The sequence below is a fragment of the Leucoraja erinacea genome, chromosome 34 (genome assembly GCF_028641065.1).
Source record: "Leucoraja erinacea ecotype New England chromosome 34, Leri_hhj_1, whole genome shotgun sequence".
NCBI lineage: Eukaryota > Metazoa > Chordata > Chondrichthyes > Rajiformes > Rajidae > Leucoraja > Leucoraja erinaceus.
The window spans coordinates 9152939-9178251 of record NC_073410.1 but is presented as its reverse complement, the minus strand read 5'-3'; the positions used below and the strand labels follow the sequence as shown (position 1 = coordinate 9178251).

The window sequence follows — 25313 nt, the reverse complement described above, 5'->3', positions numbered from 1 at the left end:
GACACGGAAACCACAACTATTAGAATTATTTAAATGATCACAGGCTTACACTGTTTCATATGAAACTGTGTAAGCCTGTGATCATTTAAATCGTTAAATATGCTGGCAGTCTAGTGATTCAAAGTGATTATGTTAATGAATCACAGAACTTTATGTTCATCTTCATTACAAAGAAAGTGCTATATCTGTTTTATAGAAAGTCAAAGTCAAAGCCAATTTTATTCGTCACATGCACCCGAAGGTGCAGTGAAATGAATTTGCCAGCAGTGATACACTTAAAAAGTACACACAATACACAATAGAATTGAACCCAAACATTCTTCACTGTGGTGGAAGGCAAGAAAGTTCAGTCAGTCCTCCTCCTTTGTTCATCCGTGGTCGGGGCCATGAACCATCCGTAGTCGCCGCACACTTGGAGTGCCCGAATCGGCACTCCGCAGACCACAACCCCATGATGTCAAAGTCACCAGGCCAGCGATCGGAGCACTTGTTTCGGGCGATCCCGGCCAGGGTTCGCCCGCTCCACGATGGAAAAGTCCACGCTGTGCTCACTGCTGAGCTCCAGGCACGTCTCCGGGAAAGGCCGCTCTATTCCAATATGTTAGGCTGCGAGGGAGGCGACATGGAAAAAGTTGCCTCTCCGTTGAGGAGGCGACCAAAAGCAGCCCCCCCCCCCCCCCCCCCCCCTCCCCCCACTACTCCCCACACAAGACGCACCAAGAGACACCAAAACTAACATTTAGATGCACCAAAAAAAAAGTTGAAATAACGAACACACTGCCGGCAGGGAAGCCGACACGCAGTACCCCCACCAACCTAACAATGTTAGATTCGAAGAGCAATACTGCTTTGGACATAACAGTATGTGTTGGCCTTGGAGGTCATACAGCACCGATTTATGAGAATAATCCTGGGCCTTAACGGTTCACTTGTGAATGAAGGTGACTAATACGGCTTGTATTCTCATGAATTTAGAATGTTGGGAGGTGATCTAATACAGCTTTTTCAAATAATGAAATGATTTATTAGAATGGACATTGGTAAGTGTTTCCTCTTGTGGGGAGAAACCAGAACAAGGAAACAAAGCCTTAACATTGGATCTATTATTCTGAGGATGAGATTAGGAAGTTTGATTTCAGCAAGAGGTAGTACAAATTTGGAAATTCCCCACCTCCCCCTTGTATTAATTGGAACTTTCAAGACTGAAACTGCAAACTTTGTTAGGCAACTTCATCTTACAATTTGGAGTCAAGCCAGGTAAATGAAGATAGCTAGGAGGGAAAGAACAGAAAGTGTTGGAGTAACTCAGCGGGTCAATCAGCGTCTCTGGAGAATATGGATAGGTGAATAGATGATGCTTCGGGTCAGGAAGCTTCTTCAGACTGGGAGGGAAATTTGGAAATGATAAAACTCAATTTGTTCAATTTATTTAGATGTACCATACTTCTTGAGGCTGGAGCTAGAGGTTCATAGAGCGGGGGAATTGTTCCCTTATTTTATTCCTGGTAATTGCTTTCAATTCTGTGCAGAATAATTTCAGAGCAAGAGTTAGGTTGACAAGTCAGTTGTGAGAAACTGGAGTGAAGAGAACAAACAATGTGATGTTGTCTATGGATTGCATATGTAACTCAAGCATATCTATCCTTGATCTGGAAAACAAAGGGCTACACTTTTTTAGTATAGCTGCAAAGATGGATAAAACATAAACAAATGGATTGTGTTCGAATCATTGAAATATAGGGAGCAGATCAAGTGATCTTGTAACTCAATAAGACGGAATAAAGTGTTGTGTTTAGTTTAGAGGTACAATGTGGAAGCAGGCCCTTCAGCCCATTGAGTCCGTTCTACAAGCGACTACCCCATACACAAACACGATCCTACACACTAAGGACAATTTACAATTTTTACTGAAGCCAATTAACTAACAAACCTGTATGTCTGGAATGTGGGAGGAAACTGGAGCAATCGGAGAAAACCTATGCGGTCTGGGGAGAACGTACAACAGCACACATAGTTAGGATCGAACCCGGGTCTCTGATGCTGTAAGAGTGTACTCTACTGCTGCACTGCCGTGCTGCTGTTCTAATCTGATTTGTGATAATCCAAAAAAAAAAGAATCCTGTTTCATTAGTTTTAACTCTGCTTTAGTTACTGTGTCCCGAGTGAAATATTGTGTGTTTATCTAACTTGAAAGGGGTAATTAAGATTTGTATTATCAGCCTAACTTTGTAATGGTAAGATGGTTCCTGATTTTCAAATATGGTAGTTACAATATTACTTCAATTCATTCAAATCATTAGATAACATCCATACGATAATGATTGATTGCATCAAAAGCAGCTTTGATAGCGTTAGCTGTCAAATAGTTTGTTGTCGATTGGGAAATGTATGTGGGAGAAGTCATTGAGCGAACAATAGAAGGAAACTGAACAGTCGTTACAATGATGCAGTTGGTCTTTTCGTGTCCATCTTGTTGCAAATGTTGGCCTCACTGTCATCGTCCGTCCTGAAAAGGACATAAGCTTCCGGCGACAATCAGTGGAAGCCATCACGTCGCAATAGATGGTGGTAGCAGAATTAGCTCAGGATACTTGCAGTTTCCAGCCCCGCGACGTGGACGTTTCTGCTATGGGGCGATGCAGTTGGTGCATTATGGACATTAATGACTATTGAGTTTTCTTGATCTGTCAAGTTCTGATTTCTATTGTCAATTTACAGGGTCATTATTGATCACAAAAACGTTTGCACTGTCATTTTTTTTGTATTTATGCTGCCTTGCTGTTTAAGTGTACCTTTTTTCTGCAATATTCATTTGGTGCTGCAAAGGTATCTAGCATTGCTATTATGGAATGGAATTCTTTATTGTCACATGTGAGCAAGGCACAGTGAAATTCTTTGCTTGCATACCCAATATATACAAATAGCGGCCACCTACGGCACTGACAAAGTTACAAAGCACGCTGGCTCCTCCTTTTGTTCTCAACTAGCAAGCACTCATAGGTTTATTATTCATAGTGTAACTGGTATGGTTAAATATTAAGTGATGACCTCATCATGGTGTGATTTGCTATCTGTTGTCTGGTGTATGAGTCATTCGTTTTTAAAGGTTCAATTGTTTATCGTGGAGGCTGACGTCCTTGAAGGAAGTGCGACCAATACATTGTTTTTCATTTCATTGGATAAATGAAGTGCTATTGTTCCTGTAAAAAAAATTCAGTGGTTTCTCGGTTTTCCTTGTATTTTGAATTGACGTGGCATGCTTCACCATTGGGGAATGTATAAGGTATGACAAACCAGTTGTCTCATATTTGTGCAATCTGCTGAAGTTAAAGCAAATCTCATTTAACCAGTAAGCTCTGGAACAATCTAATTGTTTTTTTTCTCCTTTGTTTTCAGATTTTTGTCCTATAAACTGTAGCTGATCTGAACAATTTAGCAGAAGAACAGACCACTGGGTAAGAGAGAGACTGGTCAGAGTGTACAGACATAGCCCACGTAAGCTTCAAATACTCGATTAATGATCCAGAAAAGGATTAAGTAACATTTTGGAGCTTCTGGCTGCTGCTTTAAAGCAGTGAATTCATAGCCATCGTATCAAGGAAGCTTAATCAAAGGCAGAACGCTGAACAAATAAGGAATACATGATGCAACAGTTAATGAAGTGTTCTGGCTGAACCTGACGTGTTTGCATCTTTCAGAGATCGCCGTGCTGTTTAACAATATTTGAATAACTCTGTGCTGAACTCGGAAGTTCGGTATACTTCTATTGGGGCTTCAGTTATTGCTAAGTGATGGGAATCTTCATTTCCAGATTGTGAGTTAAAAATTACAGCTTGTGGTACTGTGAAAGCTGGGTCACTTTTCTGTGAGTAAAACACTGGAGCTGGATTAATGACTCAAATTAATTGCTGGTGGAATTATACAAACAATTTGGACAGCCTCAATGTGGGAGTAATTTATCGTGAGGTGCTGTTTTAAAACTTATGTTGGAGCAAAAGGAAGAAATGTTTGATATTGGTTTTTGTCTACAGTACTGTAATGGAATTTCGAGGAATGGGTGCTGAAGGTCTACCCCCTACTATGATGTTTAATGCACATTCGTGGGACAACTTGAGTGACGTTAAATTTATACTTTGTAATCTGATGTGAGATGATCTGCCCCTTCGGTTAACAAAAACAGCAATTTTGCTGTAAAACACTAAGTATTAAAGTGTGAAAGTATTCAGCTAAGATGTCCTGGAGGAAGAATTATTTCACACCGAACAATAATCTGCAGGGGATGTTTATGCCCCGGAGCACAACGTCTATCGCGGCAAGTAAGGGACTAATGAATGAACCTGGGCAGAACAGCTGCTTTCTCAACAGTGCGTTACAAGTAAGTAGCTCTTCATGTCAATATCTGATATTGCTCGATAGATACAATTTGAGAATTAGCTTTTTGGTTTAAATCTTAACAAATTGATGTGCCAACAATTTTTTTATTATCACCTTTGTAACTTTAGAAGCTAAAGGAGAGCTCATCAAGCACATCACTATTTTGCCATTATTCTAATATATTATTTTACTTCATTAATTAGAATATTTGTTCAGAGGCTTTGAGAAAGTTCTAATAGGAAAAAATCCCAATTACTACTCAGACTTTACAATTCAAACTACAGTTGTAAACTGCAGTCTTTACCTGTTAAATATTCTGGTTTAAGTTTTTGATTTGGATCATACTTTTAATTGAAATAAGCTTATCTAATGTTTACAAATGATACAGTATCCCCAGTTGCCTCAGTTTTGTTAGACTGAATGAGGGCAATTATTACTATGTTGTGACGACTTTTGATTTTTATCTGATCTCTAAACTTTTTTTCTCATGGGGGTGTCATGAACATGTTACTTCCTCGCAATCTGATTGAAACGAGGAACGCTCCAATTACAGGTGTTCTGGAGAGTGTATGTGCATGGGTGATACACTTGGGCACATGTATTGCAAGTAGTGCACTCGTGTAACACCAGACTTGTGAATCTTTCATACTAATTTAATAAAATTGGTGATGGTCAGATTGTTATTCTTCAAGAGTACAGATCAGCTAATTTAACATGCAAGATGAAATAATTTGCATTTCACATGATGAGGTTCTAAATCTCCCAGGCCTACTTTCCATTTTAATGTTTCTGATTCAACTTTTCATTCACTGGAGTACACACAGTAGCATACTGGTCACATTTCAGGACTAGTAATCATAGGCATGAACCAGTCATTCAAAGGTCTGGAGTAACATGTCTTTCAAATCCCATCATGATTGCTGGGTGATTTTAACTCAAAAAAATGTTTTTGCGAAGAATGACTTTTGTTGATTGAAAACCCATCTAATTCACTAATTGACCAGGTTACTCTTACATCTTTCTTCTTTTACTCTCAAACCAATAACCTCTTGTTTTTGATTCCCCAACCATGGGACAAAAACTGTGTATTCACCCTATACACGTCCCTCTATACGAACGCCCCACAGTCTCCTACGCTCCAAGAAATAAAGGTCTAGCCTGCCCAACCTTTCCCTAAGATTCAGTCCCTCGGGTTCTGGCAAGATTCTCGTTTATCTTTTCTACACTCTGTTCATCTCAAAGGCATTTGTCCAATGCCAGGGTGACCAAAACTAAGCACAATTCTCCAAGTGCGGCCTTATCAAAATCTTGTACAACTATAGCATAATGTTCCAACTTCTATACTCAATGCTCTTACTAATGAAGACCAGTTGTCAAAAGCCTTCTTCACCGCTCTGTCGACCTGTGACACTACTAGCTGGAAACTATGCACGTGCTCCTCGGTCTCATCGTTCTACAATACTCCCCAAGGCCCTACTATTCACTGTGAAAGTTCTACCCTGGTTTGACTTACCATAATACAAACATGCAAACTTACTAATCATGTCTTGTACATTTTCATCAAAGTGGTTGATATGGGTGATAAACAACAATGAGCCCAGCACCGATCCTTGAGGCACATCACTAGTCACACTGCTCTCCTTCAAAAACAACCCTCCATCATCATTTCTGCTTCCTACCATTAAGCACAATTCTGTTTCCAATTAGGTTGCTCTCCCTGAATCAATTGATGTGAGCCGGTGCTGTTGCAAAGCAATCTGCTTTTAAACAAAAAAATGGGCTTGAATTAAATTTATTGCTGAGGTTATTACTTGAAATGTAGAAAAGAAGATATAAATTGTATTATTTTCCCCGTTCAAGGTGACAGTTGAAATTATAGAGAATTTGATACATTTATATGAATTGACAGGATTCCAGATGTAAACAGTGTTGTGGAGGAGGAGAGGGAATTTCATCTCTCAGAAATCAACAATGTTCAATTACAAATTTAGATTGAACGAGTGTAATGGGGGGGGGGGGGGGGGGGGGGGGGGGGGGGGGGGGGGGGTTGATCGATGTATTTTGTAAAAGAAGAAGTCCAGGCACCAGACAATGTGCTTCTGTGCTGTTTTTCTGAAATATCCAAGTATCCTCCCCTTTCTAAACTGGAATACTGTATAAGATCATTCATATTTACGAAGACCAGATGTAACCCTTGTGCAAATATTAGCATAGATTTAATTGGCCGTGCAAACAGTCATCTTATATTTTGGTAAATCAATTGAGAATTCAGAGACAGTAGTTCTGATGAAAGCAAGCAGTCACCTCAAGCTATGCATTTGTTTTTAATTGATACATGTTTTTGTTTTACAATATCTTACATTAATGAGAATAATATTTAAAATGTCATTGAATAACTTATTTCCATAAATCCTCCTTCATAGGTTCTTTGGCATCTTGATATATTTCGAAGGAGTTTCAGGCAGTTAACCACTCACAAATGTATGGGAGATTCCTGCATCTTCTGTGCTCTCAAGGTAGGAGCTTTGCACAGTGCTGATCTATTGTAATTGTTTTTTCAGTGGTCTCAGGTTGAGGTTTTTTATTGGTGTTTATTTTGTTTAGTAATTGTGATTTATTAAATTATGCTGTCTAGTTAGGAAACTCTTCCTTATCATCTCGACCTGGTCTTTGGAATAGTTAGTGAATATGGAACATTACCAGTTATCAAAACTGTCGCTTTGTCCTCTTTGGTCTAGATCGGTCTCCGCTAAGTGATTGAAAGTCAAGCAATATTTAGCCAGCCAATGGAAAAAGATTGGATATTACTGTGCATGGCTAATAGTTTTTCTTTCAAAAAATATTTTAGAATGATGCCTACCGATCTAACTTGTCCATGATTATAATTTGTAAGAAGAAACTGCAGATGCTGGTTTAAACCGAAGATAGACACAAAAAGCTGGAGTAACTCAATGGGAAAGGCAACATCTCTGGAGAGAAGGAATGGGTGGCGTTTCGGGTCGAGACACTTCTTCAGACTGGTTAGGGACCAGGGAAAGGAGAGATATCGATGGTGATGTGGATGAGAAGCTAGTGCGACTTAGGTGGGTGAGGGGGAGAGAGAGAGAGAGAGGGAATGCTGGTGCTATTTGGAGTGAGATAAATCAATATTCAAACCATTTGGCTGTAAGCAGCCAAAGCAAAATATGAGATGCTGTTCCTCCAATTTGCGTTTAGCCTCAGGTCGGTTCATGTGGGCTGAGCGAAGGTGTTCCGCGAAATGATCCCCCGGTCTGCGTTTGATCTCGCCGATGTATAAGAGTCCACATCTTGAACAAAGGATACAGTAGATGAGGTTGGAGGAGGTGCAAGTGAACCTCTGCCTAACCTGAAAGGACTGTTGGGGTCCCTGGACAGAGTCGAGGGAGGAGGTATAGCGACAGGTGTTATAATTTCATTGCTTACCTGATTATATTGATCGAGGTTGCTGTAAAAAAAGAAAGTCTGGCACCAGAGACCTGGGTTTGATCCTGACTTCGGGTGCTGTCTGTGTGGAGTTTGCATGTGGATTTCCTCCGTGTTTCAGTTTTCTTCCACATCCCAAAGATGTCTGGGTTTGTAGTTAATTGGCCCATGTAAATTGCCCTTAGTGTGTAGGGAGTGGGAAAGTTGCACATTATAACAGTACATGTGAACAGGTAATTGATGGTCAGCATGAACTTGATGGGCTGAAGATGCTTTTTCAATGCTGTATCTATAAACTCTAAACTAAACTAAATATGCTGTGGAGCTCTTGCCAAAACGAATTATGTCAAAATTTGTGTTAAAATGAAAGAAATACTGTAGTGCAGTGCATCACAATTGTATTCATTGGGCAGGTGACAACTTTTAAGATATGATTTGATTTGATGTGCAGTGATTTTGCTGTTTAACGATAAATGTTGGAAGCTACACATGCTTTGACTAGAAGCTGAATTAAAATAAGCTATTATAATAAGTTTGTTCTGGTTTGCCTACATTCTCGCTTGTTATGGAGCGTTAAAAATGTTGCTTTTTTGATCTATTTCTCTAGTGAAATGGTGCATTTATTATTTTCACATAGTTTTAGTACTTTTTGGGAGAAAAAAGCCTCTCTACTAATTAATCATATGGCTATAAAATGTGAATATTGTTTGAATTTTTCATGAAGATCTGAGTTTGATGCACAGACGTTTGTCCTCTTACCACATTGTATACCCTAGTTTTTCCACAAGCTGAAGGGCCTGTCCCACTTGGCGATTGTATCGGCAACTGCCGGCATCATTGACTGACATATCAGGTCACCGAAAAATTTGCGGCGTATCGGCGGCAGTAACGCAGCATGATGGTGTATTGACGTGCGGTGTTTTTCTAGTGTCGCAACTTTTTTTTGTCGCTGCTGGATTTTGAAATGTTCAAAATCTTTTGGCGACATTCATATGACGCCGGCAGTCGCCGAAAAAAATCGCCAAGTGGGACAGACCCTTGAGAAACCTCCAAATACTGGTGTACAACTGTGACCTGCTTACATTTTTTACCTACTTACATACTGAATGAATCCTCCCTTGGGGCCAGAGTTGGTGCCTTTATTGATTTGTATATATTTTAATAATTTTGTCATGGTCCACAGGGTAGCATTTCCAAATTTCCAGGTGGAAAATTGCTTGGAATTTTGAGGAAGAGAGTAATAGGTTGCTGTAGGATATTGAGAGATGTCAGAAATTTGATACAATGCAGTAAAGTGATGCTCTTCAGAGAATCAGTAAAGACACATTACAGATTGATTGTTACTGCCTCCCTGAATGAACAATTGGAAGATCTGAGTTTGATGCATAACGCACAAACATTTCTTGTCTTATTTCTTGCATATTGATGGTATCTACAAATCCTCAGATTGAACTCTGGTTGAATTGATTTGTAAATGTTTGAGGAAATTAGGGCAATTCTGATCTGGACAATCACTGAGCTTTTGATCTATGTTTGTGAAACTATATATTTAAATTCCTTGCAGTGAAAGCTATAATTTTCTAACCTTCAAAATATTTTGATATTAGTTTCCATGGCTCTGGATCAGGGAGGAGCGAATGCCATGGATCAACCACGGCTGGATCGCCTGGGTGTGGGTGTCTGATGTTGAAAGACTTGAAACACCCAATGACCCCAGGTTACATCACTGATGATGTGTGCAGGAGCATCAATAGATGTATTTTTATCAATCAAACTGAACGGCTAATTCACTGGATGCCTGACTTGCCATTGGCGAGTGGTGGCGCTTTTCACAACTTTTCGTCCTTTCATCCTTTAAAAAAATTTTAGTCTGTCAAAAGTTTTTTGTTTTGGAGGTCTTTTAGTCTTTTTATGTGGTGGGGGGGAGGGGAAAACTGTGTTTCTCAGTCAAAACCTGGTCAAGGATGCGTTTTTTCTCCGAGTCGCAACTTCGCCCCCCTCCTTGCGGCCTACCATCTGGCTTGGCGCGGTCTTTCCTGCCGCAAACCGGCCAGAGTTTCAGCTTCAGCAGAGGAGCAGCAACGAAGTACCATCGTGGAACAGGCGATGCCTTACTAGAGTCGCCGTGTTGGAAGCTCCGGAGAGCTGGCACTGCCGACACTAACACCGTGGAGCTGTGGGTTGTGGAGCTCCCAGCCATGGGCGATGCTGACTTTAAACACCGCGAAGGCCTGGGATCTTTCGCTGAGGTCGCCAGTGTTTGAGCTCCGCCCAGCTCAGCCTGTGGACTTCGGGAGCCACGGTCTCTAGTAGGAAGCGGCCGATTTGGAACTCCAAGCCGCTGAGAATGTTCTTCCGACGCCGGAGCTCCATCATTCCGGCGAGAGGGCCTGAAACATCGGGCCGTCATTTGCGGCGACTGTGGAGGCCTCAATAAGCCCCGACCACGGGTGAACATAGAGGAAGTGGACTGAACTTTGCTGCCTTCCTTCACAGTGGGAAACGTTGATTCCGCTGTGGGGGGATATTAATGTTAAATTCTATAGTGTTGTGTTTATCTTATTTGTGTGCTGCATGGTAACTCAAATTTCACTGCACCAATTGGTGTATGTGACAATAAATGTCCTTTGTCCATTCATATTCAACACGAAAGTAATGGGTGCAAACATGCAATGATCAACTGTTAATTGGGTTTGTTGGCCCCACAAGATGTTTGTTTCATTCATATGGATGGAAGGTCACGTGACAGGTCCTCGCGTGCACTAATGATGTTTTCATTATAGGTGTGGCTCCCTAAAACTATTTTTTTAAAGCCTCATAGGCAAGGCCTAACTTCGCAATTCCCTTTAATTACTGTGGAATGTATGAAATACAAACAAATAAGCAAAACAAGAATTGATTTTTATGTATTTGGAAGTTGGAAGCTGATCTTCAAAAAATAGATTTGGGGATTTGAACATTTGTCCAATAATCAAAAGGTAGTCTCTTTCAATATATCAGTGTATGTTGGTCATATATTACTTCAGGCAATGCAACTTGATCTTTGCAGTTAAAATCAGACAGGGAACGGTGGCAAAACGATTCCTACAAACAAGCAAAACCAGTGGCAATGCTGGACAGAGAGTAAACATCTTTTTGGTTAGTAAACATAGGTTTTTATATTTTCAGCATCAGGAATTGAGGCAGACTTCAGTATACCATGTCTGTATAGTTTATGGGAGTTTCTGTCTAATGCTTGATATCATTTCCTGGATTGAGATTGTTCTTTACAGAATGTACAAACCAGTTGAACATCTACCTTATCATAAAGTCCAAATTGAATGTTTTTTTTGAGCAACAGGTCAATGGAATTGCAAAAGCATCACTCGACTTATTGAATAGGCTGCCTTTCTTTCAGATTTGTGTGGACAAAAGTGATTCTTACCACACATTACATTGGCATTGGCAATCACAATTCTAACAAGATTCACAGTGCTGAAACCATTCAATAACTTCTAAGAAATCCATAATAACTAATGTTATTATATTAGCAGCAGTTGCCTTTACTAATTTTCTCATTCCAGAATACATAAATAAATTTATGGTTGACATGCTGCCACTTATACACTAAATAAAATTCATTAAAATGTCTGTTGATTCATTAAAAAGTTATGAGAATGGCAATGTGCTGGTGTCATCAACTCACTCACCTTTGAAATGTGAGTCTAAAATTGATTTAACAATTTCTGTGAACACATTTTATAGCCTCTAAAATTACCCTTCAACATTTCGGCTTGCATATTATATTAAGTTTGTTGTAAGCAATATAAATTGCAATCTGTAATGCATGACATTTTCAGTCAATTGATATTGTACCTGATCGACCAACCATAACATCAAAGGATATTATTAGGAAGCAGAATGCAGACAATGTGCACAATGTTTTGATGTCCCTGCATGTGCTTTTAAGCTACAATAATAGACAATATGTGCAGGAGTAGGCCATTCGGCCCTTCAAACCAGCACCACCATTCAATGTGATCATGGCTGATCATCCACAATTAGTACCCCGTTCCTGCCTTCTCCGATATCCCCTGACTCCGCTATCTTTATTGTACAATAATGTGTACAAGTTCCCTTAAAAGGGCACAAAGTCAGTGGGTCAGGGAGCATCTCTGAAGAACATGGATAAGTGATGTTTTGGGCCGAGATCCTTCTTCAGTTTTTGATTGTAGGGGGGGAGAAGAAAGCTGGAAAAGAGGAGAGGCAGGACAAAGCATTACAGTTAATAGGTTGCAACAGGCGATGGGGCAGATGGTTGGAAAAAAAGTTCAGAGATAAGAACAATAGGTGTGAAACAGGTTTGAAGTGTGGCGGACTTAAGCCTGGGGAAGGAAAGTAGTAAGCATGGTTGGGGATATGGAGAGGAGAAATAGATGGGCGTACAGGAGGGGCCTAGGGGAGGGAATGGGGAAAGAAGAAGAGGGGAGATGGGGAAGAACACAGGGGGAGGAGTTCGTTAGAGGTGACCTAAAACTGTAGAATTTAACGTTCATACCGTTTGGTTGTAATAAGAGGAAGCGGAATATCCAAGCAGAATATGAGGTGCTGTTCCTCCAGTTTGTGTGCGGCCTCACTCTGGCAAATAGAGGAGGCCCAGGACAGAAGGTCAGTGCGGGAATGGGAAGGAGAATTAAAATGGTTAACGACCAGGAGATCCAGTAGGCCTTGCTGGACTGAGTGCAAGTGTTCCGCAAAATGGTCGCCAATGTACAGGAGGCCACATCGGGAACACTGGATGCAGTAGATGAGGTTAGAGGAGGTGCACATGTACCTCTATCTCATCTGGAAGAACTGCTGGGGTCCCTGGATGGAGGTGAAAGAGGAGATATGGGGACAGGTGTTACATCTCCTGTGGTTGCAGGGGAAAGTACCTGTGCAGGGGATGTTTTGGGTGGGAAGGGATGAGCGAACCAAGGTGTTGACGAGAGAGCAGTCTCTGCGAAAGGCAGAGAGAGGTGGAGATGGGAAGATGTGACGCAAGTGTCGGTATATGATGTGTTGGATGCAGAGGCTGGTGGGGTAAAAGGTAAAGACACTCTATTCTTGTTCCGTCTGGGGGAAGGCAGAGCAAGAGCAGACCTACTGGACACAGGAGATGCGGGCGAGGGATCTATCTATGACAGAAGGGGGAATGCCACGTTTATTAGAGAATGGGAACATCTTGGATTTCTGAGAACAGAAAGTCTCATCGTGGAGCAGATGTGGTGGAGATGTAGGAATTAAGAGGCGGGAATAGTGTCTTTGCAAGTGACAGGTTGGGAGGAAGTGTATACCAGATAACTGGGAGTCGACAAGTTTATAGTAGACGTCAGAATGTCTACATAGATTTCCCTTAACTTTTATTGCAATGCCCCATCGTTTCATCTGTTGTGGTAGGCTCAATCCATTTATTTGAATCAATACCTATCTGTTCCTTTCTATATTCTGTATAGAGACTATCAGCTCTTTGTGGGTGATTTTCCTTCTAACTCGGTTCCTTGGCTGATCCCCGTAGATTTGGCATGAGATTGAAAACACTTGCATAAACTATTTTCCTGTTACCTTGCACGTTTGTTACCTTAAATGATTATGAAGCTACAATCAGACATGAGTGGTGTCATGGGTATGGTGTCCATGATTGAAACAAAGGACGATTGCTGTAAGCTTGCTAGCCCACACGTGGTTTTAGTAAACTTAGAACATGTCATGTTCAGCCAGAAGCCTCCCATCACTCAAGCACGTAAGGCTTTACATTCTTTATAATTGATGAGAAAAAAACTTATAGCAAAATTAACAATGCCACTTTAAATATTACCACTTGTTTTGTCAACTACTAAATTATTCAATCAGACACACGCAACAACTAATATTCAACTAAGAACTGTCTGAAGAAGGGTCCCAACCCAAAACATCACCATTCTGTATTCTCCAGAGATGGTACCTGACCCGCTGAGTTGGTCCAGTGCTTTGAGTCTTTTTCACTAATAACATTAATCCTGATTCTCATTTCCATAATGCTGTTTGAATTCCTGATTTTCTCACCAGCATTATATTTTGTTTTTATTTTTGTAAATATACATTCTGGTTTCTTGCATATCGACTGGTTTGTGTACGACAAGAACATCCTGGATTTTTTCATCAACAGTTACTGATAATTCTACATTTAAATTTGAGTTTGAAAACGTATTAAGAATAATACTTTTACAGTAGTAAATAGCCCAAGATTGTGGTACCTTAACTAAAACTGCATTGGAGATGAGACAAATAAAGCCATCATTTTGGTTGCTTAGCACATTGCTATAATTGAGCTACGAGCCAGTTACCCAGATATAGAGTGACTCAGATCTGCACCATTAAATTGAAAGTAATTAAATAATCTCGAAACTTGGAAAGACTTGAAATAAGCACCCCAAGAGGCCAGTCAAGCCTCACTGCCCATCGGGATTAATCCTTGAAATTCAAGAAAGTAATTAAGTAGAATTAGCGATTGGTATGAATTTGCTGATTGAATTTTGTAGCAGCTGATCAGACCACAAGATCTTAATGTTCTGAAGTAATTGCACTTCAGTAATGCAATGAAGGCTAAAGAAGTCAATGGAGCACTGTGTAATTACATTTCAACACTGCATGTTTTATAAAGGTTATTGCAGAGAGCTTGACTTGTTGCTGAAAGTAGTAAAAAGGAAAGATGGAAAGTACAAAACAGGCATTACTGACTTATGGTCCTGAGTATTACTGAAACATTTAAAAATCTTTCTGATGGCTTTATTTATCTATCTCGCTCTCATTTTAAATAAATCTCAATTTGCATTTCTTTGTATTGAAACCAAGCTTTCAGGTCACTGTTTAAAAGTCAGCATCAGTGGCTCAAACTCCCTGTGATATCTTGAAAATGTTTTTTTGACTCAGCAATTGTCCAAAACTATATTTAACTTTTTTCTTGTTTGCAGTTTGTGTTTATAATTCTTTGTTATTCCCACTGATCATCACCATTTTTATCCAACTAAGGCAAATTTACATATTTTCGTTCTTAGAAGGAACCGATAAAATAAAAGGATTTGTGTGCGTAACTAAATATTAGTAGGTAAGAACAAAATGACTAACTCATATGTTAAGTTCACACTAGGAATTCAATTGGCCAGACATTTTGAGTAATTGATTAGGAACCTCCGTTGCCCCAGAGTATTCAAGGCACCATAACTGAGGAAGAAAATACCAGTCTTGGAGGCTGTACAATTTTATTAGGATTTACTTTTAAAGGGTTAAATTATGAGGTAAAATAGAATAACTATGCATATTCCTTGAATTTAAAGAATTTCGCTAAGGATTTTAAATTTATTAAATGATTTGGTAGAAGAAAATTAGGGACAAAATCTTAGCTTGAGCTAGGTTATTCAAGAGTGAAGTCAAGAACTAATTTCTCTATAAAGGTGGAGCAAAAGTGGAATTAAAGTCCACACATAACTCCATCAGCCTTACCAAATAAAAGTCTAATATGTTGATAAATGTTGACTTTGAGTACTTTTATAGGGTCATACAGCATGGAAATTGGCTTTTGGCCCAACTTTCCTCTGTCTACTCAAGCCCTACCTGCTCATATTTGGCCCATATACCTCTAAAACTTAATAATAAAATGTTTAAAAGTAATCTGTTAATTTCCATTCAATAATCTATATACAAATTGTATCATCACTAACCATTCCAATGAAATAAAGAAAAAAATATTTTTACTGTCTTATTATTTTTCCACCTGTAGCTGTATACTGTTTTACAATTTTGAATAGGAATTTGAGGGGGTAAAGCAAGTTCACTTCATTTATTCAATATCAGTTTTCTGCCAAACTAGTCTCTGGAATGTCCTTGACTGTATCTGGAAGCACAGTACTTTGTGTTCTTAATTTTGATGCTATGATAATAATTGTTACTTAGCTTTATACAGTTTATAGAACTATGCCAACAAAATCTTAACACCAGTTAGTGAGGTAAAATTCTCCTCGTTCAAGAAGGCGTTTCATTTATATTTTGAAGTTCTGACTTATTTGAGTCAGGAACTTGACAATGTTTCAGAAATAGCTTGTGTTCATTTGCTACTGAACATTTTGTTTAAATTCTCGAATTCAGGAAAACGTTCTGTAGTCTTGTGCTATTTGTATTAAACTGATGTGTTTCTAGTGCAAGATATTTGATGTATACCTGAATGTTTGTTGGTAGAAGGGGCAAAATGGGGCAGACAGATATTGGCCTTCCCACCAGTGCCATTTCTCCACCTATTTCCCAGCAATTTATACTGCCCATCAACGTGATATCAATTCTTCTATCACCCACTGACACAGGGATAAATTTACAGAAGCCAATCAATCTATCAGCATATCTTTTGGATGTGGGAAGATGTTGAAGTTTTGGGGGGAAACCCATTCAGTGATATGTGCAACCTTCACAAATAACATTGTTGATATTATAAAACAATTACCGTACAGCAGGTGACAAGCTTTAGCAGGTAGCCTACCAGTCAGTGGTATTTTCATAATGAGTGCTTAATGCATTTTTTATGCGGCTATGATAAATATATATGTTTTTGAATAACCAATACAGTAGGTATTAATTCAATTAATCATAATTATTTGATTTTTAATTTTAGGCCCCTCATTGGTGGTAGTTGTTCAAAAGTGTCATGATTTCTTTGAGCTGCAAATGTGAAGTGCAGCTTAAATCTAATTTCTGTAAGCATTTGCTGTGAAAATATATTTTTGTGCTACAATATCTTCTTCTGAAACTCTCGGCTTTACGATGTTCTCCTATCCTTTTTCTTTATTTTCTGTTGAGAAATACTACCAGGCAAATTAAGTGTATTTTACATGATGTGAGTGAATGTTAATGGTTGGATTCAAAGCTGTTCTCTAGTCAGTACTTGAATCTCAATTGTTTTGAAATGCAATCTGATAAAACCGGAAGGACACAAAGTGCTGGAGTAACTGAGCAGGTCAGGCAGCATCTCTGGAGAACATGGGGAGACACATTTTCAGGTGGTGATGTGCCTGACCCACTAAGTTAATCCAGCACTTTGTATCTTTCTTCCAGCATCTGGAGTTTCTTGTCTCTACATATTCAGCTTGGCTAGGCTTTCCTGACTCATTGTTCTGTGCGCCAACTTTACGGGAGTAGGACCAGGAATTTTCACATAAGTAATGGCAGTTTCAAGGCCTGGCCAATTTATTTCATTAAAATGTGAAGAATTATAACCATGAACAGAATGAGTTGATATCTTTTGAGTCACCTGATTCATTCTATTGATTTTGGCAACAAATACTTGCACATGGGTGTGGCACACACAAAGTAAGCACCATAGAATTACGCAAATAATTGAGGCTTTTCTCAATTATAGAAGGTCATGATCAACATTGCAAAACCTCAACCCATGCTCTTTAAGTTTGCGTCACCTGATGCTCACAAATAAATGACATAATTTCAACCACTAATTTGTGCATCAGCCATTGCTTAGCTTATCTGTGTTGTGATATTTAACAGGGACCTTTGCCAGTTGATCTGAATCTTAGCTTCCGGTTAAAGATATGACATTCGGTCTTGTAATCTGTTCTGTTTAGTTGTTGCAGGTTTTAAAACTGGTGCTAGGCGTTTGGATCAAAGCTTCCGTTTAAGCATGATCAGAATGTGCTAAATATAGATGTAATTTTGCTTTAGATTTCAATAGGAGAAATTAGACTGCAAATAAAAACAAGTAGCAGTGACTCTGAAGACAGATGCAAGGGTATGATTGAGCTGGAGAGAGGGCAGAGGAGACTCACCAGGGTCAAAAACAGCATTTTCTGCTGAAAATGCTTGATAAGCTCAGCAGGTCAAGCCAGCACTTGGCCCATAGCCTCCTTTGCCTTGGTGATTCAAGTACTCGTCTAAAGAAATCATTTAAATACATTATTTATGAGATTAAATTCAGTTTGCCCAGCGGCCTTGACCCACTGCAGTTTGCCTACTGCCACAACATGTCCACGGACGATGCCACCGCCCTAGCCTTATACTCATCCGTGGAACACCTGGATGAGAGAGACACTTACAGTACGTCAGACTACATAGACTACAGCTCTACCGTGAACACCATTATACCATCCAAACTTATCACCAAATTCACGGGACTTGGTGTCAGCACTCATCTCTGCAACTGGATCCTCGGCGTCCTGATCAACAGACCCCAATCAGTGAGGTGAGGGGATCGATCACCCTCGACGATAATCCTCAACACGGTTGCTCCGCAAGGTTGCGTTCTCAGCCTGTTCACTCCTTGTACACCCACAACTGTGCAGCCACGTACAAATCTAATTAAATTTTCAAATTTGCAGATGACACCACCATTGTGGGCCGAATATTAAATAAAGATGAGGTGGAGTACAGGAAGGAGATCGAGAACCTAGTGTCCTGGTGCCGAGACAACAACCTTTCTCTCAATGTCAGCAAAACAAAGCAGATAATGATCGACCTGTTTTGATCGCCCTGATGCGGGAGCTTCCACCGCCAGCTGCAGGAGCTTTGAGCGCCTCGATGGATGGTTCGACTGCCCCGACCGTGGGAGAAATAAAGAGGAAGAAGATTGAACTGTTTTGCCTTTCATCATAGAGAGGAATCCACTGTGAAGGATGTTTATGTTAACTTTTATGTATGTGTGTCTTGTTGCTTTTTTTTTGTATAGCTGTATGGTAATTCGTATATCACTGTACATTAATTGGTATATGTGACAATAAAAGACCTTTGAAACCTTTTGACTTCAGGAACCCCAGTTTGCATTGACAGCGCCTAAGTAGAGATGGTTGAAAACTTCAAATTCCCAGTCCATATCACCAACAACTTCTCCTGGACCTAAGCCTTTGAAGGATGTAAAGAAAGGCTTAGGAAGTTCAGCGTGTCCTCTACAACTCTCACCAACTTCTACAGGTGCACCATAGAAAACATTTTATCAGGATCAGCTTGGTTTCAGAACAGCCCCATCCAAAACGGCAAGAATTTGCAGTGAATTGTGGATGCAGCCTAGACCATCACACAAGCCAACCACCCTTCCTTTCACAATTTACACCTCACGCTGCCTCAGCAAGGCCAGCAGTATAATCAAGGAGGAGTTGCACCCTGGCCACTCCCTCTTCTACCCTCTCCCATCAGGCAAAATATATAGGTGTGAAAGTGCACATCTCCAGATTCAGGGATGGTTTCTTCCCAGTTATTATCTGGCAACTGAATCATCCTACCAAAGCCAGAAAGCAGTCCTGAACTACTATCTACCTCATTGATGACCCTCGGACTTTACCTTGCACTAAATATTATTCCCTTATCATGTATCTATCTATACATTGTAAATGGCTCGATTGTAATCATGTATTGTCTTTCCGCTGATTAGATAGCAAGCAACAAAAGCTTTTCATTGTACCCCGGTACACGTGACAATAAATTAAACTAAACTAGATTATGTTCACAGCTTTGCAGATGAAATCTGCTGGCACTGGCTCGGTTGAAAATTTGTGCAGCATAAACTTTTCCACATTGCAATGAAAATAAGTATATCAAACATATTCTCAGGAACAGATATCTTCTTTGTATTGCATCAGAGTTGCTGCTGTTTCTACACGTTGAAAGCTCTGAAGTGGAATTTGAAGCAATGATCATTTAATCGGGTGTTACCTGCAGAGCCACAGCCGGTTATGATAATTGACCTAAATTAAGCATAATTGAAAATGACGGGGCCCTTAAGCTTTGTTCATGGTAATCAGTGGAAGTAATTTGATTGTTGGATGGTAACTTGGGGAGGTGAGATTTTTCTATTGAAAAACATGAACATCTTCCAATGTCCAGCAAAATCTTGAACTGATCTGCAATATGAGAAAATTAGAGTTCAAAGTTAATAGCCAAGTATGTGCTGCATGCAATATTACCAGAATATTGTGTAGGAAGGAACTGCAGATGCTGGTTTAAACTGAAGATAGACACGAAAAGCTGAGGTAACTCAGCGGGTCAGACAGCATCTCTGGAGAAAAGGAATAGGTGACGTTTCAGGTCGAGACCATTCTTCTTCAGATAATTCTGGTAATTCTTCAGAAGAAGGGTCTGAACCCAAAACATAATCTATTCATTTTCTTCAGAGATGCTGTCTGACCTGCTGAGTTACTCCAGCTTTTTCTGTCTATTGCCAGAATATTACTGGGGCTAAGAGTGTTAAATTCTGTGGACAGATTCTATGGACTAGTTTTATGTTCAATTGAATGTAGATCTAATTGAGAAATGTAAGATGATTAAAGGATTTGATAGAGTGGGCAGATGGATCAGTGACATGGATTAGTGTTGAGGGCTAGTGGGTTTTTCCTCTGCTGTTGGTTCTCTCGCCATTCTCTCATCATTTCTTAGTGGGTTGTTGGACTGAAGGTAATTGTAATTAAAGATACATGAAGTTATAACAGGATATAAACACTGGGATGAAACTTCTGAAGTTGAGATTTTGGATAAATCAATGAAGTCAGCAAGCATATTGCAGATTCTAAGGACTTAAAATGGACTTTAGCTGAGGGTTAAAAGAGCTAACAGAAAATTGAAATAACTAGGTCTGGTGATGGACAAGGGTGCATATGAGGGTTTTTCATTGAAAGTGGACTGGGAGTAAGGAAGATAATGGAGTATTATACTTCCAGTTTGCTTTGATTCAATCTGAAATGTTGGAGGGGCAGGCTGTAGAATTGTTGATATTCATTTTTCCTTATGAAATAGAAGAGACAATGATTCTGGACAAATAAGAAAGATTACAACACGTATTTTCCACCGAAATAGTTTTAAGTATTTGAATTCATTCCTTTGAAATGACTACGAAGCTGCCAGCTTTTCATTAAAATATTTTTTAAGGGAAGCACTCCTATCATTCATAATATGGGTGGGTCAATAAGTGACTCGGGTCCTGCAGAAACTTGGTTGACTCTTTGCTGCCTTCTGAAATAATTCAACAGGATATTTGGTTGTATCAGATGAATTGGAATGGATAATGTGTACCCGCCTCAATAATGTTGCCCATACCCTCCTGCTTTTGCAGAGCAAACATAAAAATGTGAAACACTGGCCACAGTGGTCAAAGAAGGTCATATCATTAAGTCTTCCAGGATTGTTCTTAACAAAATAAAATAATTTAATTTCATAAATATTTCTGATCGTATTGGTCAGAGATGGAAAAAAAAAAGACAACTTTGAACTTGTGTGTGTGCGTGATCGCATCTGCTCGAAAAAACGACGCTCTAATGGTAAAATCTTTACATATTCCTGTAGAGTTGTATCCCATGGATTCAGAAATCGACTTAGCTCTCTCCCCCCTCCCCCCCCCCCCCCCCCCCCTCGAGCTCCCCCCCCCCCCCCCCCCCCCCCCCTACTCCGCCAGTAGTAAGTGATAGTCTATTGGGCCATTCGGCCCATCAAGCCTACTCCGCCATTCTATCTCTCCCTCCTAACCCCGTTTTCCTGTCTTCTCCCCATAATCTCTGACACCTGTTCCTGCTCCTATTTCTCTGTTTTTGAAAGGGATGAATGTGTGAACAAAATAATTGAAGATGGTGATAATGTTAAAATAAAACAGAAAATGTAAGAAAGGTATATCCAATCTCAAATTAGTGTTATTTTCAAGACAGACCAGTGCACCTACAGTGCCCAGTGCCCAATTATTTTTTTCTATGTGCCAAAAAAAATGTGAAGGTGGAATTCATTGACTGTTTCATTTCTTTAGGGAATCTTCACTCAGTTTCAATATAGCAAAGAAAAGGTACTGCCATCTGATGCCTTGAGGAGTGCTCTTGCCAAAACCTTTCAAGATGAACAACGCTTTCAGATGGGGATCATGGATGATGCTGCAGAATGTTTTGTGAGTGTTAAATGACAACCACTTGGTTCACTTGACTGTTTGATAATGCTTTTTGCAATAAAGGTACTAATTGATTTTGGAAGTATATATGCAATGGGGGGAATCAAGATTATTGCATTGGGATGACCTTGAGGCTGCTAGTAATCCCCAGGACAACCTAACTCCTGAAATGTCATCAGGAATTTACAGGAGATGCCAGATATTGTACTTAAAGTAGTCTAGTGGAGCTATCATTCGAAATGCAGGTATCCATTTATCAGATTTTGCAAATATTTGTGCTTTGTACATTGTTAAGTAATTGTGAGCAGTAATTTTGCTTTATGACAGAATGGATACAGCATTGTCATTTGGCTCGTTAAGGCTATACAATCTCAGTACAAATGCAATCCAGCTAGTCTAACATTAATCCAACATTTATAGATCAATATTTGCAGTGTGGCACCTCAGAATTCACAACTAGTATAATGTAGCAAAATGGGCAGAATTTGTTTACATGAATCTTACTCAAAATCATTGTTGTGAAACCTTCTGCTTTTACTTTTGTGTGCTGTAATTCAGATTTGACTGCTCCATCTTCATCTGTGGAGAACCATATACAGCATATTTAAAATTATACTTTTTACAGGAAAATATCCTCATGCGAATACACTTTCACATTGCTGATGAAACGAAGGAGGACATTTGCACATCGAAGCATTGTATTCCACACCAGAAATTTGCTATGACTTTGTTTGAGCAGGTAAGAATAATTTACTTTTTAGATTGGTAAAGTCAGATTTTAAAAATGTTTTCCACTACTTCTATGTTTTCAGCTTTCTTTTTTAGTCGAAATAAGTTTTCTCTACAATATCAGTTATGTTAGGTACTGACGTTTATGTCAATGTTTTGCATTATGTGAACACTTATTGGTGTTTATTAGGATAATCCAAAATATTATAAATGTTCTTTCCTTTTGCCAGTTACTTCATTATCGGTTAGAAAGTTAATGTTAGAAACTATTATTAGAGTTATGGAAGCAGAGAATTTGAGAAAAATTCAAGATAATCAGGTAGTCAACATGCTTTTGGGAATGGGACGTCCTGTTTGAACTTATTCATAGTGAAAGAATTAACACATTAGCGTGAGTGGAATACTAGTAACTGAAATGGGCAGGGTGCCTTCTGAAGAAAGGTGAGCACAGTAAGCCACTGTCTAGATTTTTGGAACATTAAAAAAGTACATAAGATCCTGAGGGGTTTTGATTTGGGTGGATACAGAGAGGAGGCTTCGGCTTGTGAAGAATCTAGAACTAGGTTAGATGACCAAATAATCCAAGTATATTTAACTTTATGATGTGCAATATTGGAATTTCACTTGAAAACCTGTTAATATGTTCGACTTCTCTGATGGCTGGCATGGAATATTTTTTTTTCCTTGCAGTGTGTTTGTACCAGCTGTGGTGCAACATCCGACCCACTGCCTTTTATCCAGATGGTGAACTACATTTCTACAACTGCATTATGGTAAGCTATTGCTAAGATTAATCGTATTAAACTTGTACCTTACAATAATAACTTTTGTGCACAAAGTAACATTAGCATATTGGAGGTAAATAAAAAGTGAGAAAGCTTATTATACAAAGTACATTGTTCCCGTCTTATGCTCGTGAATGAATCAGTGTACAATTTCACATTCTGAAACCAGAAACCTGCATTTTAAACACAAGTATAAACGAGAATGGAAATCAAACTATGTTGAGTTTGCGTTCATAAAACATGACCCTACTCATCAAATTGGGATCATAAACTTTTAAAGTGCTGTGGTTGCAGGAAGAATATTTTTTGCTGATGAGGAATCCTATCTAATAATAAATGTTGCAGTATTTGTGGTATGTTTTGGCAGTCTATCTCAAAATCTTTAAACAGGGAGTGTCTTTGAACTGCTGACTTTGCTCTGTTTACTGCATCGTGTACAATTAGTCATAGATGCATGTTATGAATTTGCACAGTGGTGTGCTCTAAAATTGGTGACATTCTTCAAAGGGGAACACAGGCAAAAGTCATTGGAATTAGTGAAAAGACAGTACTCCTTGCACAAACTCATTTTGCCAGCAGGAACCTTACTTGTTTGCTTTATAAATAACCAATGATTTGGATAAATGCTTGACATGTGAGTGGAAGGCTCTAGAGTTGTGATCACAATGTACTGATGTTTTCAGCCATGCAATAAGAGGGAATATTTTAAGGCAGAGACGCCAGACTGGAAAAGGACAGACTTGGGAATGTGGTGTGATGAGACATTGGTATAAAGGATTGTCCATCATTACTCAGATAATAAAAAAGGATTGAAAAGTTGTAAAATAAAAAAAACTAGGGATATAAGGAGGTCTATCACCCTTAAGCCACTAATAAAATCAATACTAATGAACAGTGAGTAAATAAAAGTTAAGAGAAAGTAGGAGTTTGTAATTGCAGCAAAGGGTAAGAATGGGGAAGAATTGAATGAAGAGTAAAATATTGTCGGCCATTAAACAATGAATACAGAACAGCATCATATAGTGGAAGGATTTAACACTGAAATGACATTATAAATCAAAATACATTATTACAGAGCATAGTTAACCCTCAAGTAAACAAAGTGGTGGACTGAGTGGGATTCATCAGCAATCCTGAAGAGGAACTTGGAAAGTTGTAGCAAGTTCAGAGTTCTAATGAATGTGAACCAGAATGAGAAAAATATATTGACACGCTGGCCCAGAAAATTACAGGCCAGTTGGCATGGATCCATGTTGGTTCATTTCAGATTATTTTCCATCATCTAAATTTGTACTTTGATAAATTTTATTTAAAAAAAGATTCTAAAATATTCTCTTTGTGATAGAGAAATATGATTAAAATTATTCAAGTATAAATTTAGATGAGGGGGGAAAATCTCTGAAATGAACCAACCTCAATTTAAGAAAGGAAGATTTTGCTTTGCACATGTGATTGAGTTATTTGAGGTGATGAATGGGAAAAAATGTCACATGAATTACATGAACATTTAGACAATGTACCAAATTAATGATCATTGATTGACAAATGACTGCAGAATTTGTAGATAGTTAACAAATTAGATTAAAAACTAGCTATGAAGAAACACATGATTATAGTTAAGGATATCAATGTTCTGTTTAGGACTCTTCTATTGAAATAACTTCAGTGTAGGGCCAGAATATTTTTACTGTTTGGTTTTAGGGATTTGGGCATTGGTGGCAAGGCCACCCATTATTGCTCATCCTTAATTTCCTCAAAGGTGGTGGTGGGCTCCTTCCTAGAACTGCCACAATCCTTCGGTTGAAGTTGCTCTTGAGGTACTGTTTATTATTGTGTTCCAGACAATGAAGAATTTGCAATGTATTTGCAAGTCAGGATGGTGTGCAACTTGTGAGGGAACCTGTGAACAGTGTTCTCATGTGCCTGCCGCCCTTGTTCTTCTTGATAATAGAACGTGGGTTTGGTGGGTGTTGTTCCTCTAGTTAGAGTGTGCTCAGTAAATTTTGTGGATGGTATGAAGAAGGACTACTTTCTGCTGGTGATGGAAGAAATAACCATTTAGGGCGATTTGA

At 39.2% G+C, this 25313-nt stretch overlaps 1 protein-coding gene across 6 annotated transcripts in view; it reads left to right on the top strand.

Annotated features, from left to right (window-relative positions):
• The window catches only part of LOC129712978 (inactive ubiquitin carboxyl-terminal hydrolase 54-like), an 83591-nt gene that overhangs the window by 20000 nt on the left and 38278 nt on the right, over positions 1 to 25313 (top strand). For 4 of the 6 annotated variants that reach the window (XM_055661806.1, XM_055661805.1, XM_055661808.1 and 1 more), the window contains exons 2-6: positions 3397 to 4375; positions 6798 to 6890; positions 21593 to 21727; positions 22353 to 22466; positions 23147 to 23229. In XM_055661806.1, coding sequence (XP_055517781.1) covers positions 4232 to 4375; positions 6798 to 6890; positions 21593 to 21727; positions 22353 to 22466; positions 23147 to 23229 — 569 coding nt within the window. In that variant the 5' untranslated portion in view covers positions 3397 to 4231. The remainder of the gene's footprint in view (positions 1 to 3396; positions 4376 to 6797; positions 6891 to 21592; positions 21728 to 22352; positions 22467 to 23146; positions 23230 to 25313) is intronic. The other 2 variants (XM_055661803.1, XM_055661804.1) reach the window with 2 other exon arrangements.